Source organism: Tiliqua scincoides, chromosome 3 (assembly GCF_035046505.1).
Source record: "Tiliqua scincoides isolate rTilSci1 chromosome 3, rTilSci1.hap2, whole genome shotgun sequence".
Taxonomy (NCBI): Eukaryota; Metazoa; Chordata; class Lepidosauria; order Squamata; family Scincidae; genus Tiliqua; species Tiliqua scincoides.
In genome coordinates, this window is record NC_089823.1 from 64,342,295 (window position 1) to 64,358,478 (window position 16,184).

General features: G+C 43.5%; 1 protein-coding gene across 1 annotated transcript in view; it reads left to right on the plus strand.

Annotated features, from left to right (window-relative positions):
* The window catches only part of BACE2 (beta-secretase 2), a 43,145-nt gene extending 37,193 nt beyond the window's left edge, over positions 1-5,952 (plus strand). Inside the window, exons 8-9 of the mRNA XM_066620853.1 lie at positions 2,033-2,201; positions 4,307-5,952. Coding sequence (XP_066476950.1) covers positions 2,033-2,201; positions 4,307-4,560 — 423 coding nt within the window. The 3' untranslated portion in view covers positions 4,561-5,952. The remainder of the gene's footprint in view (positions 1-2,032; positions 2,202-4,306) is intronic.
* Positions 5,953-16,184: the final 10,232 nt, after the last annotated feature.

A 16,184-nucleotide genomic window follows, 5' to 3' on the forward strand; every position in this document is an offset into this window, starting at 1 on the left:
CAGTAAAAAGGAAAGAGCCCTGCCCAAGGCTCTGGAGAGCTGCTGCCAATAAGGGTAGGTAGTACTGAGATAGATGGACCAGTAATCTGACTTTGTATAAGCTGAATTTGTATTTATACAGTGGGGCCCCCTTATTCGTGGGCTTGGTATCCACGGAGGCCAAACCCATGGCTGGGGTGTCTCGCAGGACATCCCAGATGTGACGGGACGTGCCTTCCAGTGGTGTCCAGAGGTGTTCTGAGATGTGGGGAGGCTGCTTCTGGCCTCCTCAAAATATCACCCAGACGTGATTGGAAGGCACTTCCGGTTTGCCGGTGCAAACTAGAAGTGCCTTCTAGTCACATCTGGGAGGCTTCTGAGGAAACTGGGAGGCCACATGCAACCCACATGGCAAAGTACAAACACCAGTTGTGACTCTGTGCATGTGCACACACACATACACCCCGGCTTCATTATGCGCAGAACTCAGTATTCGAGTTGGGGAGTTCTGGAATGCACTGTAATTGTGTGTCCAGGCATATGTCCATTAATCTAGATAGGGCACCTCCGCATGAGTCCATTCTGGCAGGAATCAAACAGCAGGCCTTGGTGTGATTGCACAGGGGCTGATGCTGTTTGAACCTGCCGTGTGTTTCATTGTGGTAGTAGTAGGCTGGATTCAATAGACTAGGATAGTTTGTAAGACAACTTGTTTTTAGACCGGCTATAGATTTGTGGATCAGTGCTTTATATGAGAGGAGAGGTATTAAAAATGCCTTTGGTCCTAAGAAGGCTTTAACAAACTGAAGTTTTGTAATCCTGTTATGTTTTTATCATCTTAACTTTGCCAAGATGTGAAACTGTTTGCCAAGGGTATGGAAATGATTCATGCAAATCTGATTATCTTGAAATAGTTCCGTAATTGTAAGTGTTACTTGCCAGTGCTTTCAAGTTGCTTTAACAAAGCAAATGTAACTTGGAAATGGCCTCTAGCCAATGACTTACAAGCTTAAACATTCAATGAGTAGCCAAGCAAAGTCAAAATCTGTTCTTGCCTTGACTGCATTGTTTAGTCTGTACTTATTCATCTCGCTGCCCTGTTGCAATGTTTAGGGCAGGGGTGTCCAGAGTTTTTGGCAGGAGGGTCACATCATCTCTCTGACACTGTGTCGGGGGCCGGGGAAAAAAAGAATTAATTTACATTTAAAATTTGAATAAATTTACATAGGTTTACATAAATGAATATATTAAAAGATGAACTTATATGAATGAATGAAGGTCTTGCAATAGCTCAAGGCCTATAAAAGGCCTGGCAGAAAACAAAGCCAGCCTTTCCTTTGCTGCCACTCTGCATCACAGACATGAAACAACAAGCAGTGGAGGGAGCCCTCATCCCACAGCTCATGCGAGAGGTCAAACAGTTGCCCTCATGCTGAAAGCAGTTGCGTCGGGCCAGCGCAGGCTCCAACAAATCTCTGGAGGGCCAGAGGCTCTTTGGAGACTGGGGGCTCCCTGAGGGCCACATTGGGTGTCCTCGAGGGCCGCAAGTGGCCCCAGGGCCGGAGTTTGGGCACCCCTGGTTTAGGGGAAGGCCATGGATACTGATACAGAATCTGGTTCAGTTGTAAGTGCATAAATCATAATATCTCCTGCCTGAAACCACACTTGCTTTCCTTATTTCAATTACTTAGCTAGAGCCAGTAAATTTGTACCAAATTTGTACAAAAATGGGCAGGGGGGGGCAGAGCTCATTTATGAATTTTGACATGAAGGCTGAAAGGGAGAGGACAAATTTGCCTAGGCAAATGTCGACAGGGAAGATGGTGCCAGGAGATGTAATATAAAAATTTCTGTCGGAAATATACATGGGGATTGCATGCAGTTATTATTTATTTGCAAGTGACAACACTCATCTTAAATTCTGGCACTTGTGTGGTCAGTCAAGTCATGTCACTACAACTGTTCTTAATGCATTTGGTATATTGTGTTTCAGTTCAGCTAAACAACGTCTGCAGCTGTTCTCTAATAGTTTATTTTTCTTTGAAATCAACAGCTTTACATTCAGCCTGTTATGCAACTTGGGCAGAAACTAGAGTGCTATCGGTTTGGCATCTCTTCTTCTGCCAATGCCCTGGTCATCGGTGCTACAGTGATGGAGGGTTTCTATGTCATCTTTGACAGAGCTCAGAAGAGAGTGGGCTTTGCATTAAGTACATGTGCTGGTAAGGGATCTGTTCTGAATGTGAACCACCCAACTGTTAAGGTAGCAGATTGCCTAATTAACCCATCATGTAACACTAGCAAATCTGCAAATGAAATTTTTTCTGGCTGTGTGTGTATGAGAGACAGAGCTTGGTTTTGCATCAAGAACAATAGTCCTGCAAAGTAGGCCAGCAAGAGAGATAACAACTTGTCCAAGCTAACCAGCACACTGCAGGGCTGGGGCAGGCTACAACTGTTTCGACGCACTCAAGGGAAGTGTTTGGCTTCTATTCCATAATACAATTGAAACTGAGGGAACTCTCAAAATTCATTTGTTATAGACCATGGGCATATCTACTGGTCAGAGAAGAAATGCTTAAAAAGTATATCTCACCGAGCTGGAGGCCTGCAGTAGTTCTGGATCCCAGCTTGTATTCAAAATCTAAATCTCTATAACTATAACTTTTATTTATTGTATTTATATCCTGCTGATAGGAGCACTCCAAGGGCTTACAGCGGGGGTTTTCAAACTGGGGCGTCACGACGCCCCAGCCTGAGGGTGCTGGCTTCTGCCCCCTTAAGGGGTGGGGGCAGGGAGGAGGCAGCGACATGATCCCCAGGATCACATCGCTCAGGGGGTTGCAGGGGCTTGGCTGCACTTACCAGAGCCTCCTGCAGCCTCCAGGGGTTGTGGGGAGCCCTACGTGACCCTCTGCAGGGCTTCCTGAAGCTTCAAAAGCAAAAGTGGAGCGATCAAGCTCCACTTCCGGTTTTGCAGAGGCAGGGTGTGCTCACTCCACTTTAGCTTTTGAAGCTTCGGGAAGGCCTGCATAGGGTCGCGCAGGGCTCCTCGCACCCCCTGGAGGCTGCAGGAGGCTCTGGTAAGTACAGCCAAGCTCTGCAGCCCCCTGAGTGATGTGCTTCTGGGGATCGCGTCGCTGCCTTCCCCCGTCCCTGCTGTCTCCCCCTGCCCCTGCAAGGACTTAGAGTGAAAACCACAGTCTTACAGCCATCAAATCACATTAAAAGCAGCACTGACATTAAGGGTGCAATCCTAACCCTTTATGTCAGTGCTTTCCAGTGCCAATGGGGCATGTGCTGCACCCTGGAGTTGAGTGTCACTCAACGCCTCAAAGTGGCCTCAAAGGCCTCCTCAAAGTGAGGGAATGTTTGTTCCCTTACCTCAGAGCTGCATGGCCCTTATGTCAGTGCTGGAAAGGGGTTAGGATTGCACTGTAAAACTCCTAAAAATATCACAGTAAAAGCTCAAAAAAGAAGGAAGATATGCAAGGGCATCCCTGTTCTTGTCCAAAGAAAGCTTTAGAAGATCAGTTTGGGGGTTAGGTATCAGTCCCAAACCTGAGCATTGGCATATAACATGGATGTGTGTGAGGCTTTGGATACCAATGTATATTTTGCCCCATTCCTTTCCTCTTGAAACATTCTTATATAGCTTCCTCTGCACCTCTGAAATTTATGTCCTGGGGAGATATGGCTGGCCCCATTACTTTGACTTTCTACTGGGCAAATCTCTCTTCTTTCGCCACCCTCTTCCATAGGCTTAAGCAGGGAAATTCTTTCACTATCCTATCCTCCATTTCCCTTTTTAAAAACCAAAGCAAAAGACCCAAACCTGACAGTGACCCTCAACATTTTCTTAAGTCCCCAAAATTCAAGGTCCTAAAAGCTCACAAATAAACAAGATTTGTATTTTTAAAAAATGTTTTGATTTACAAATTTATGCATACCTAGAAGGTCCCCCAGGTATGCTGAAATCATCACCCTTCATTTAGGTGGCCCTATTTCATTTCCAGATTGATAGGCACTTGACCACCCGAGTTTGCTATTAGAATTAGCACGGTGGAGTGAATGTCTTCTGCTTGTTGTATCTGTTTGTGTAGGAGTAGTATGATGATGAGCACAGAGGGAAAGCTTGATTAAGGCAAAATTGCACATGGTTGCTGTATGATTGATTGGTCCTGAAACGTAGATATTCCCAAAGTTGAGTTTCATGGTGATAAGGAACATGCAACACTAGCTGCCTACTAATGTATAATGGTTAAAATTTGTATATTGTACAGTTTTTTAGTTTCCTTGTTAAATATTTCTCTTTGCGATGTTTTAGAAATTGATGGTCTTCCATTTTCCGAGATTGAAGGCCCTTTCACAACTGAAGATGTTACAAGCAACTGTGTGGCCACCATTTCCTTCCAGGAACCATTGTTGTGGATTGTGTCATACGCACTTATGGGTTTCTGTGGACTTGTTCTTCTTGTGCTAATTATCTTACTGCTCTTCCCGCATCGGTGTTGTCAGCGTCACGCCGACAGTGACATTGTAAATGATGAATCGTCCTTAGTACGGCATCGATGGAAATGAAGAATCACACATGAACTCTGCCTTAGCGGAATTGCATATGAACTATCCAACTGAAGGTGGAAATCTAGGCCTAGCTCCTTATGAAAAAAGCAACACGGTGCACCACAGGATGTCCTCCAGTTTTGCTACACTATAATTTTTAAGCTTTATTTTCTAACACTGATTTTTGAACCAAACACACATAACCACTGCAAGTGCTGTTCTGCTGTTTCCAGTTGACATTGTCAGCATGGAGCCTTTAAGTTCCTAGTACATACTCCATAGTCCCAAAAAGTTTGGACTTCTCACCCTCCATCCAAACAAACAAAAATAGTTGTGATTTTGGTTAGAGATTAATCAGCCTCTGAATATCAGAATTATGAACAAAAGACTTACTCATCTTTGTGTTTCTTATTAGCCAGAATTTAAAGAAATGCAGTTTGTTGTTTTGGTTGGCAGAAAGGAGAATTAGTCCTTTGTGCAGAAGAAGAAAGCGAGTCTGGCTAAAGAAAGTATTTTATGTCTTTCAGATGGAAGAGAGTATCTTTTACTGTTGGTGGATCTCTCTTTGTGATCCAGACTATCGGAAGAGATGAAAAAGGGGAAAAAAACATTGAAACCAAAACCTATTGTGCAGCCTTAATATAAAACAAGACTACCTCTGAGTTTACAAGCGTGCTATTCACAAGTATGATGCTGGTAGAACTGTTCTTGAAATAGAAAAGATCTCTTTCCAGGGGAATACAGCACAACTGCTTAGCTTCTTTCAGCTCTCACACAGAACATTTTTTCTACTGAATGACATTTGAAAACATCTGACTTTACCACCCACATTAAGCATCCTGTTTTCTGAATTCATGCATAAGTAATGCTAGGATGGGTTCTTCAAGCCTTTGTCCATGCAGTCTGCAAAGCAGATGGGCTTATAAGGGCAAGTGTCTCTCTTTACACCTTTTTGGGTGTCTCTGAGGACTAGAGACTGAAGTGAAAACAATGCAATGTAAGGCAAATCTCAACTGAATTGTGGCCCATTTGGCAAAGGCAACCATTGGGAAAGGCCAAGGGCCCTTTTATGAATAAACAGTGAATGAGCTGGTTGGCCATTTGAGTAATGAGAACTTTTGTAAAACTGACTATTGGAAACAACTTCAGTGTGGCAGAAATAGGGCACTACAGGCTTAATCACACAATGGTTTCAGCCCATGCCAACTTTCACCTGTACACATTGAGGGCACAATCCTAACCCGCGCTGGAGCAGGCAAGCCAGGAGGCTTGTGCTGCATCCAGTGCGGGATTGCAGCGAGCAGCGGCTCAGCCACGGGCAAGGGGAAGCTCTTCCCCTTACCCGTGGGTAAGGGCTGCGCGCCCCTATGGGTCTCCTCGGACCTGCGCCACCTCCGGAGGTGGCGCAAGTCCAAGGAGAGCGGAGCGACTTGAAGCTGCTCTGCTCACCCCCGGGGACGGGGGTTGGGGTCCAGCATAACTGCTGGGTTCCAGCCCCGCCCCCAGCTCCCCGTGCACCTGCCACTGGGTCCGCCCTCCCCCTGCCCAGTAGCACCCCCTCCCGCCCCCTCCCCATGCCCCCCGCGCCTACCTTTGCCACTTATCTCGTGCCAACACAAGCTTCTGCCTCCATCCGTGTGGCGGCGCATCTGAATGTGCCGATGCAGCTCCCGCCTAAGGAAGTGCAAACCTGCTTTATGGCACGTTTGAGACCTTCCAGGGCCACCTATACCAGCATAACTGCCAGTTAGGATTGCGCCCTGAGTCTGGTGTACTAAAAGCAAATTTGTGCTGAACTTAGAACATGACAACAGCATGCTTACAGCTGGTTTGGGAACAGGCCGAGTTTCTTTTGCCTCCCCCACACCCCATAATTTAGGGTATTTCCAGTGAAACTGAATATACATTCAAAATCAAAATTGAGTCTTTGGATGAGTTTCTAGTTAATCCTCAAAATACAGGTTTGCTGAGATCAGCAAAGCTATTCTATCTTTCAAAATACATTTTCCTCTATACCACACAATCCAGTTCTACTGGAAATGTCTTTAACTGTTATGGAGATGGTACATACTCTCCCTGCTTCCCCTGATCCAGTTATCTTCACATGCTAGAAGTGACTAAACATTTGCATGGGCTTTTTGGTGTTCAAGCAGCTTAATGGGAAAAGACAACTTTTCACAGATTAGTAAATCATGGGCTGATGTCACAGGCTGTTTATTTCTGGGTTCAGAAGCTAAATGGAGCCTAAAAATAGCAATTGGAGGGAGGGGGCTAGGGCAGACAGGCTTTTTTGAGCATGCAATTTTTGCACATAGCAGTTCTGCCTGCCTTGCCAGGCTCCCGCCATGGGCTTACTACTGAGTGGTGGGCCTTCGAAGTCCAGAGGAGTGCTTCGCAACACCCCATGTTGTCATGATATTCATATTGGGAACCACTGATGTACAGAATAACATTATGCCTGTAGATTCCGATAATTTCTAGTTGGTTATGCGCTTCCAAAACTCAAGCCATTATAATTGTTTTTTATTCTCCAATCAGAAAGGTAAATTTTCAGTTTATTATGCTGTTCTGTTGCTTTTGATTTTAACTAAGATTCAAAGCCAAACCTTTTCTGATTTTTCAAAGTTATGAGAATCTCTTTTATTAAGTCTCCTACATTTGTAATTTTTCTTAAGCATTCAGTATTTTTACATATATTGTTGACTCTCAGCAATACAAGTAAGTAGCAAGGTGTTCTCATGGGGAAGAACCTTGAAATGTGTCTACTGACTCTTCTGAGAGTGGAAAAAAAAGTTGGACTGGCAAATGAATGAGCATCATGCACTGGTATTGTAATAATTAAAATTAATCTAGAGGTTTTTCACTTCACAATATTATATATCTGTGCCTCTTAACATTTTCCGCGTTGTGGGTTCAGAGACAGTAAATTAAGTTTAAAGCATTTACGGTATATGTCATATTTTCCTAACTCTTTGGGAAAGTCCAAGGCAGCTCCCAGCTTTAAAGTAAAACATGATATGCAATAATGAAAACAAACTAGAACAACAGAAAGTCAAGCAACAGAAACAATTTGAACCAATAGAATCCATCCAGCAAAGTAAATCTGACAAAGGCTCGGTGGAATAAAGGAGTCTTAGCTACCAGCAACCCTTTGGAATGCCAACGCAGAAGGGGTAGCCCTAACTCCTTTGGGGGAGTGAGTTCTAAAAGCCAATCATCACCACAGAGAAGGTCTTGCACAAGTAACTGCCAGCTGCATCTCTAAGGGTGATGACACCAGCCAAAGAACCTTCCTTGATGACTTCACAACACAAGCAAATTGATGCCCTTCAGGTATTTAGGTCTGCTAAGGGTTTTATAGTTCTTCACTAGCTCCGGGAATTGTTCTTGGAGACATGTATGCAACCAATGCAGATGTTACAACAGGGATGTGACATAGTCACAACTCCTGGCTCAAGGTAACTGATATGCCAACTTAAGCCAGCTAGAGACTTTCTGGGCAACAGCTGTTACCTGTTACCTAACTAAAAGCTGTGAACTTTTAGTTGAAAAGCGGTATATAAATACTGTTAATAATAATACCTGACCATGCTCTTTTAGAGCTGGACCAAGAACACCCTTGGATCATGAACCTGAAACCTTAAAGGAGAGAACAACCCCATGCAGAAAAAAAAGTCCAATTTCTGAGCTGCAGATCTCAATACTCTCTCGCTTGTTTGTATTTAATTTTGATTACTTTGCTGAGCTTGAATTACATAACAATAATCCAGGAAATAGTAACCCAGTTTGTAGTTTTCCTGGAATCCCTTACCAGCAGAACATGGCTTATGAAGATACTGTGGCCCGATGCTTGCTTATAGCACTATTTCCATCCATCCTTCTAAGTTGAGGCTTAACAGTAGCAGGTATGCAGGTAGTTACACCTCTGTTGGTCTGGCAACTGAAACTGCAGTGGTAATTCTGACAAGGTTACATTTTTAACCTGAAACACATGAAGGAGGTACACTTGAACATCTCTGAAAGATGGCTTCACTTTTCTGTCTGGCTCTTTGTCTCTTCTGACATGTCTTTTCTGTCCTGATGTTTGTTTTTCCCAAAGACAATGGGAAAAGCTTTTTGAGTAAGAGGACTAGTTGATTAGCCAAGGGGTTTCCAATAAAATATGTATCTTAAAATAGGAAAATGCTTAGATCATGAAACTGCTCTTAGGGCACAATCCTAACCAGGTCTACTCAGTCCTATTTTGTTCAATGGGGCTTACTCTCAGGAAACTGGTTAGGATTGCAGTCATAGTCACCACATTCTGCCATAAATGTGAAGTTCTTCACTTTGTAGAGTAGCTTAATTTTTCTACCAACTTCTTTTGTGCAAATATTATGTGGGAGTCCCAACATAGGGTTGATTCATACTGTAGCTAGGGAGTAGCACAAGAGGGTATGCATTCTTAGGGGGGAAAATGCATGGCGTATCTGTTGGTGGAATGTACTACTTTAGATTGCAGGCAGAATGTCAGAAGTTTGAATGCATTCTTGTGTTTGGGGGACAACGACCCAGCACTTCTTGCGTATTCCAAACTAGGATGTGGGGGGGGGGGGGAAGGTTACGCTAGAACCTTTTCTTTGGCATGCTAGTTTTGTACAGGGTGACCAGATGTCCTCTTTTTTTCCAGGACATGTCTTTCTCAGCCTTGTGTCCTGGAAAAGAACTTAAATATTCTTCTTTTCTCTGTGAGCAGGCCTCTGCCAGCAGTGCATATCCTTTATGTAATTAATACATTATATGTTATATAGTTTTAAATTTAATAAGTAATATAGTGTTTAACCACATGTAATCAGTATGAGTGTGTTTAACTTATTTCATCATGTCCTACATTTTTCTTGGATGTCCTACATTTTGGGGTGCCTTGTCCTTTTTTGCAGTTATGACATCTGGTCATCCTGATTTTGTATGTACCTATAGGGAACTTCTGTTGGGGAGAGGGAAGCTTGTTCTGGTGATTATCAATCAAAATGATACTGTTTGGCAATGGCTAGAGCTCATGAGGTTGCTATTTATCTTTTGGACAATTAACATGACTCCACAGATAACAAGAATAGATAATAGTGCCAGATAAGCATTTGTTTTCTTATCTAAATGTAAATTTAAAGAGCAAGAAACTGTCCACTAAAATTGGAAAGGGGATGGTGAGTATCTGGCAGAGTAATTCTTAAATGGAATGGCCAACCAGCTTGGTATGTTCTTAGGAGTTACATGTGATACACCACCAGACAAAACAAAAATGTGTAACTGTTTCTACAACATCTGAGTGAGTATGAACATTAATTCCAATTGGGGAGGTTTATAAACTCATCTGTAAATCTGATTCTTCAACGTTATAAATCTATTGCCCAAAGCTATCCAACTGTCCAGCACCAATGCAGCCAAGGTGCAGCTCTGTCATAAGGGAACAAACATTCCCTGTCTTGAGGAGGTCTCCATGACTGCCCCTCCCACTGCAGAATACAAAGTTGGCACAGCTGCATCAAGTGCAAGAAAGCTGAATAGATTGGGCCCTCAGTTATATGAAAACTTTCCAATAAAGGAAAGATTAAAAAAAAAACACAACTTCAAAATGGAGAATAAACATAGCTTTCCAATGTCAAGAAATTTGCTATAACGTGTTATCTGTTATTTTATCTGTTATACATCTTTCCAAAATATGTGTGAATTGGGAGGGAGGATTTGCAGGCATGCCTGCAAATTTTTAATTTTTAAAGTTATGTTTACTGTTACTCATATGTTTACATACTTCTTGAGTACATTCCAGCGAAGTAAGTTCTAACATCAGTGGACCTTCATGTGTGCGTGTTAGGCAGGGGACGTCACTTTGGGGCATCAGAAGAAAAGTTGCTTGGTTCCAAAATCTCTTACTGTTGCCCGCATTATGTGCTTTTCCAGCACTTTTCCATTTGAAAACCTTGGGCAAATCTACCTTTTCCTTGAAGTCCTAGGACAGGGGTGTCAAACATAAGGCCCGGGGGCCGGAGGCAGCCCGCTGAAGCTTTTTATCCAGCCCTCAGGCTCTCAGCTGCAGAGCAGTGCTGAGGTGTTACTGCTGAAAGGGCAGCCTGCACAAAAATTGGGCTCTCCCATATCTTGAAATATGATAAAGATTTAGGTATTTTCTCTTCTGTTATTTGCAGCTAATGAATTCCTAAGTGAGAAAATGTGCTTATTTTTGATTATGACCTGTTTAATGACAATACTTTCTGCCTAACGATATCACTTTCGGCCCTCTGCAGGCATCATGAATGCCATTCAGCTCTCTGTATGACACGAGTTTGACACCCCTGTCCTAGGACTTTATATGATTCACAATCTCACATGTTACCTCGTACTTGACTTCATCACTTCAGACTTCCACATTTTAAAAAGCAAACAAAAACTGCATATACAAAATTAGTGTGTCAGGAAGAAAGTTTATACCTTTGTCTGGTTCCTAAGCATTAAGAATCACATAATATGTGATCCAATATTTGATTCCCCACCTATTGTCAGAAGTGGTACAGTCCAGCTTATAGGTACATTGCCTAAACCTGATAAGAACAGAAGCTGATGGAAAGAATTGCAGGAATTATATGAACTGAAACACACCAGAAATGAAATCAGAAGAAGGGGCCATATTAGAAGGTGTTCTAATAGGCCCACAAATTTAATTATCAGATCAACAACAAAAGCAGTGTCTTGGTTTGCTATGCCACAGACAATTATTTTAAAATTTTCTTAAAAGATAAATTAAGGGTTAAACTATTGGCTTTTTCCTCAGAATGTCAGATGCAGGGGAGGGCACTAGGGTGCAAATTCTGACTTGTGTGCCCTCTGAAGCAATTGGTGGCTACTGTGAGATACAGAAAGCTGGACCAGATGGGCCTTTGGCCTGATCCAGTGGGACTCTTCTTTTGTTCTTATTTCTTTGTCATAAGTCTTCCTTTTAGATGTGAAAAAGGAGAAGATCATTCTGCAAACCATCTTAGAGACACCTGAACACCAGAGGAATGGTTACTCTTAAGCAAGAGTAGGATTAACCAGCTGTGACAAGATGTGTAGAATTGTGTTCCAGAATGAGGGGAGTAATTGGAAAAAAAGATCCTGTTGTTCCAAAGATCAAATTGTTAACGAAGACCTGCTGTCCGTTGCTATGATGGACAGCTAGAACAACCATGTTCTTTTTTTTCTTACTGCCTCTGCATGGCGACCTCTCCATGTGGTAAACTGGGCTATATGTGCCAGCCTGCCACATGGAAATAATCCACGGCAGTCCTTCTGGCAAGCTTCTGTGGACAACATCGCTTGCCATACGCAGCAATCATTGTACAGAAACTCTTTTAAGTGGCTTCCATGTGAACTGCATTATGGGAAGCAGCCTCACCAATTACTGCAGTGGTTCTCAAACTGGTGGGTCGCAACCCACCAGCTCTTGTAAACGATGCCCCATTCCCTTTAAGGGTTAGGGGCAGGGGGAAAGCAGCAAAGCGATCCCCAGGATTGCGCCCCTGGAAGGGGAGGGGGTGCTATTTTTTTAACAAAACACACATGCTCCCAGGGTCCAGGGGGTGTGGGGAGCCCCGTGGAGGGCTTGCAGGGCTCCCGCGGTTTCTAAACAGTGAAAGTTGCAAGCACGATTAAACCAGAAGTAGAATTTCTGGTTTCATTGCGCTTGCAACTTTCACTGTTTAGAAGCCCTGGGGAGCCCTGCAAGCACTTCACGGGGCTCACCACACCCTCTGGACCCTGGGAGCACTGTTTTGTTAAAAAATAGCTCCCCCTCCCCCCCTGCAGGGGCGTGATCCTGGGGATCGCTTCGCTGCCTCTGCCCCCACAAAGACCGCAGGAGTAAATCTCCCAGGAAGTTTGAGAACCACTGAATTACTGGTATTGAGAAGTAAGTACAGTGACTTAAGTTGCATGAGAACTTAATACAGCTGCCACTTTAAGAGCTCAATCAATCAAATCTTTATTACTGTCTCAGACCAGCGAAGAAATTAAATCAATGCTACACAACTTAATCAGCTACATGAACTACATAAGCTGCAAATGGATTATAACTAAGCTTATATCCTAAAATGGGATAAAATAGGAGCAAGTCGGAAAGGTTAAAATACACGAAAACTACCCTTTGTATCCCAAAGTTGGGTTGAAGAAATCAAATATAAATCAAAACATAATGAGGCCAATGTTTCAAGATGTATTTGTAATATGATGTCAGAAAACTAGTCAGCCATTAACGGGTGTCTAAAATGTTGCTATTTTTGTACTTTTAACTCCTCTGTTTTCAGATGTGCACTATGTAAAAACAGTTTTTCCTGATGGTTTAAATTAATAAATGAATTTAATCCCTTCAATGTGTGCACGTGCACTTAATCCTGTTACTGATCTCAAACTGCTAACTAATTTTATCATCATCTGCAGCCAGGGTTTCAGATATAAAATGAGACTAGCGTAACTCTATGTGCAAATTAATTGGTTTCCACTGAAATTTGTTATATTTATAGGTATTTGGTGCATTGTACATGCTATCGGTCACAAGGTGGCACTCTTGCACAATCTTCAAAATGTGAAATTATTTTCTTCTACAGCAGCAATTGCTGTACAATTTGCACCATTTGGTGTGCCACAAGAGTTTGGGAGAGTGTAATTTATTGCTAGGGCCATTGGGGGATGTAAGCCCCCTGCTGGCAATGCAGTGTGCCTTATCAATTGTAAAAAAAACCAAAACTAAACTGACAGCTGTACACTATGTTTTTCTTACCTCAAACTTGCAAAGCACTGTGCATTGATCAGCCACAATATGCAAACCAATGAGCAAAAATTGGCCAGTTTCAGATGTTCATTATTTCTGAGATGGTCAAGAGGATTTCTGTTTTCTTCAGTGAGCTTCAATACTTTCGTCTGGGTTGTGTAAGAGTGCGTTTCCCAGGTGATTTGTGTTGGAGTTTGGTGCAACTCCGTCTGCTGTCCAGAGGTGGCAGGATACTGTCCTGAAAGGGTTAAGCCATGGCCCAGTGACCCGGCTCTTTACCTGTCCCCTTTTGGTGACCTATGTGGGGGTGTGGTCCAGACCCTATAACCTTCCCTTCCCTCTGAGCACGCCCTCTCTCTTCCTCACCGACCACTGACCTGACAAGGTGGCACCCAGCAGGGCTCTGCTGGTGACACCATCTTGACCACATGGCACACAGGACAAGCCAGCTCCAGGGCCTTGTTATCTCAAGTTTAGTGTAACCTCTGATCATAATCAGATGCTGTAAACATGCTTCTATGGAACTGTGAGTAAATGACTTCTTTTGCAACTTCAAGCAGCCATTGTCGTTTGTCTTTTATTAATTAGCAGACAGTCGGGTGTGGGAGCTTCCCTGGGGTTGATTCCCAGCAAAGGGGGGGGGGATCTGCTGCTGAAGCTACTCTGCTTCCCCCCTAAAGAGGAAACCAATTTTTTAAGAATTTCCTCCAACAATTTGCACATTTGGATATGTATACAACTCCTACCTGAAATATGCACCTAGTAGTGAAATATTTTTATACTAAATTGTAGTATTATCAATATATACTAACTTTATTACCATCTATATTGTTTCCTACGTTGTTCAGTCCTGTAAATAAGATAATTTAAAAAATAATAAAAAGTGAGCTTTATTTTTTTCCTCCCATCTTTATTGGGTGCGGAGAGTACAAAAGGTGTTGGTAAGGAACTGCTGCTCAGCCCCATGATCTGTAGCTTTTGTTTCCTATTGCCCCCCATGCTGCTTTACTGCTGAAGTGTCACCAATAGGCAGAAGAGACCCAGCGCTATCCTGCTGTACCATCTAATCCCAAGGAGGCGCTGACATTTTGAATGGAGGTGGTGTTGGGCTTGTTGTGAATTTAATCCAGAAATACTGAAATGATATTGCAGGATTTAAGAGAAGTAAATTGGAAATCTTTCAATTGGAACTGAAAGAAACCAGTAACTCCCAACAGAAAATGGATTTATTTATTTGAAGGATTTGTATTCCGCTTTTCCAGGCATACATGGGTAAAACTGACTAGCAGCCCAATCCTACATAAATTCCTCCACACTGATGTAACCCACAGGGGAATTTCCGCTGTTGGAAGTCTCTGCCATTTTCCCCCTTACCCTGGGGTAATCCCCAGCAGCCACAATGGATCAACTCGGACCTGTGCCAGTGATATTGCTGGCACAAGTCTGCCTTGATCCATGTCATCAGACCAGGTCTGGGAAGAGGATAGGATATGGTGAACATTGGCACCACCAATCCTACCCCCCAGCCCAATATGTCCACCCTGTCACAGCCCTCCCCTGCCCCTTTCTAGCCCTCTCCCACCCTTGTGTTGGACCTACCTACTCCAACAGGCATCACTCCACACACCAGTGTGAAGGCTCTGTTCTACCCTCTCACATTGCTAACTGGTGGAGTGCTTTATCGTGCTTTCCTGACAGCACGGAAGCCTGGGGCACCAGAGGAGCACACACTCTGCTGGTCAATAGTTGGTTAGGATTCGGCCATAACTTGGGTAGAGTGAGATAGGGAAGACTATTTGGGATGGAGAATTTTGCTCAGAAAATGTACCTCTTTATCTAATACTGGAACAACAAGGTCCAAATCTGGACTGAGCTTACCATGATGATGCTGTATTGGTTTTGGCTATAGGCAGAGATTTGTTTTGTGATGTCTTGTGGCTGATGTTATGAATTATATATTTTACATTATGGTATAAATAATTTTAAAAAATAGATGAAGGTGCTTGTTGGCAGTAGGAGACCTGCTTCCAGAATGGGAATTCAGAGCATCCTTGATGTGGTTCCACTTCCTTGGAAAAAGCAGCTGCATTGTAGCTTGGAGGTGCTCCTGAATCTGGCCCTACTTCTGAAGGGGCAGGCCGACAACCAGGGCCAGGAATACTTTTGTCCATCTTTGGCTGCTGCACAAGCTGTTGTCTTCCTTGGAAAAACGGATCTGGCCACAGTCATTTCCTGGAGAAGCCTGAGCAGTTGCACGTCTTCCCACCCAGTGGGTGAAACTTCTTTATGTTGTCCTGTCATCAGCAGTTAATGAAATGCTGCAATAATAAGCAATTGGTCTACCGTTAGCTGCTCTGAAGCACCCAGACCTGGACCTGTCGGGACACAGAGTTTAGCATTCAGCAGAGCCTCCTTCCTTCTGAGAACAATTTAAAAGATCCTAATCCAGTGGTTTCCAAACTGTGGGTCTGGACCCACTGGTGGATTGCCAAAGGGTGATGGAAAGATCAGATAACTGCCTCAGGATGCACTCCTATCTAATTTTCCAGTGCCAGTGTGGCTGCACCAGTGCATGCACTGCATCTTGTGGTGGGACAGCAGTCACAGAGACCACCTTAAGGTATGGGAACATTTGTTCCCTTGCCTTGGGGCTGCATTGCGGCTGTACTGGTACTGGAAAACTGGATAGGATGGGGCCCTCCAGTCCTGAGGCTATTCAAAAATCAGATACTGTAGTTGCCAAGATCACTGCAAAGAGCTTAGCACCTGCAGTTTGCAAGATAGCTGCTCATTGTCCAGCAAGGAGCTGAGTTCCTGAAGTTTACAAGTATGTGTAAATACAGGGAGATAAATGTTTGAGGGT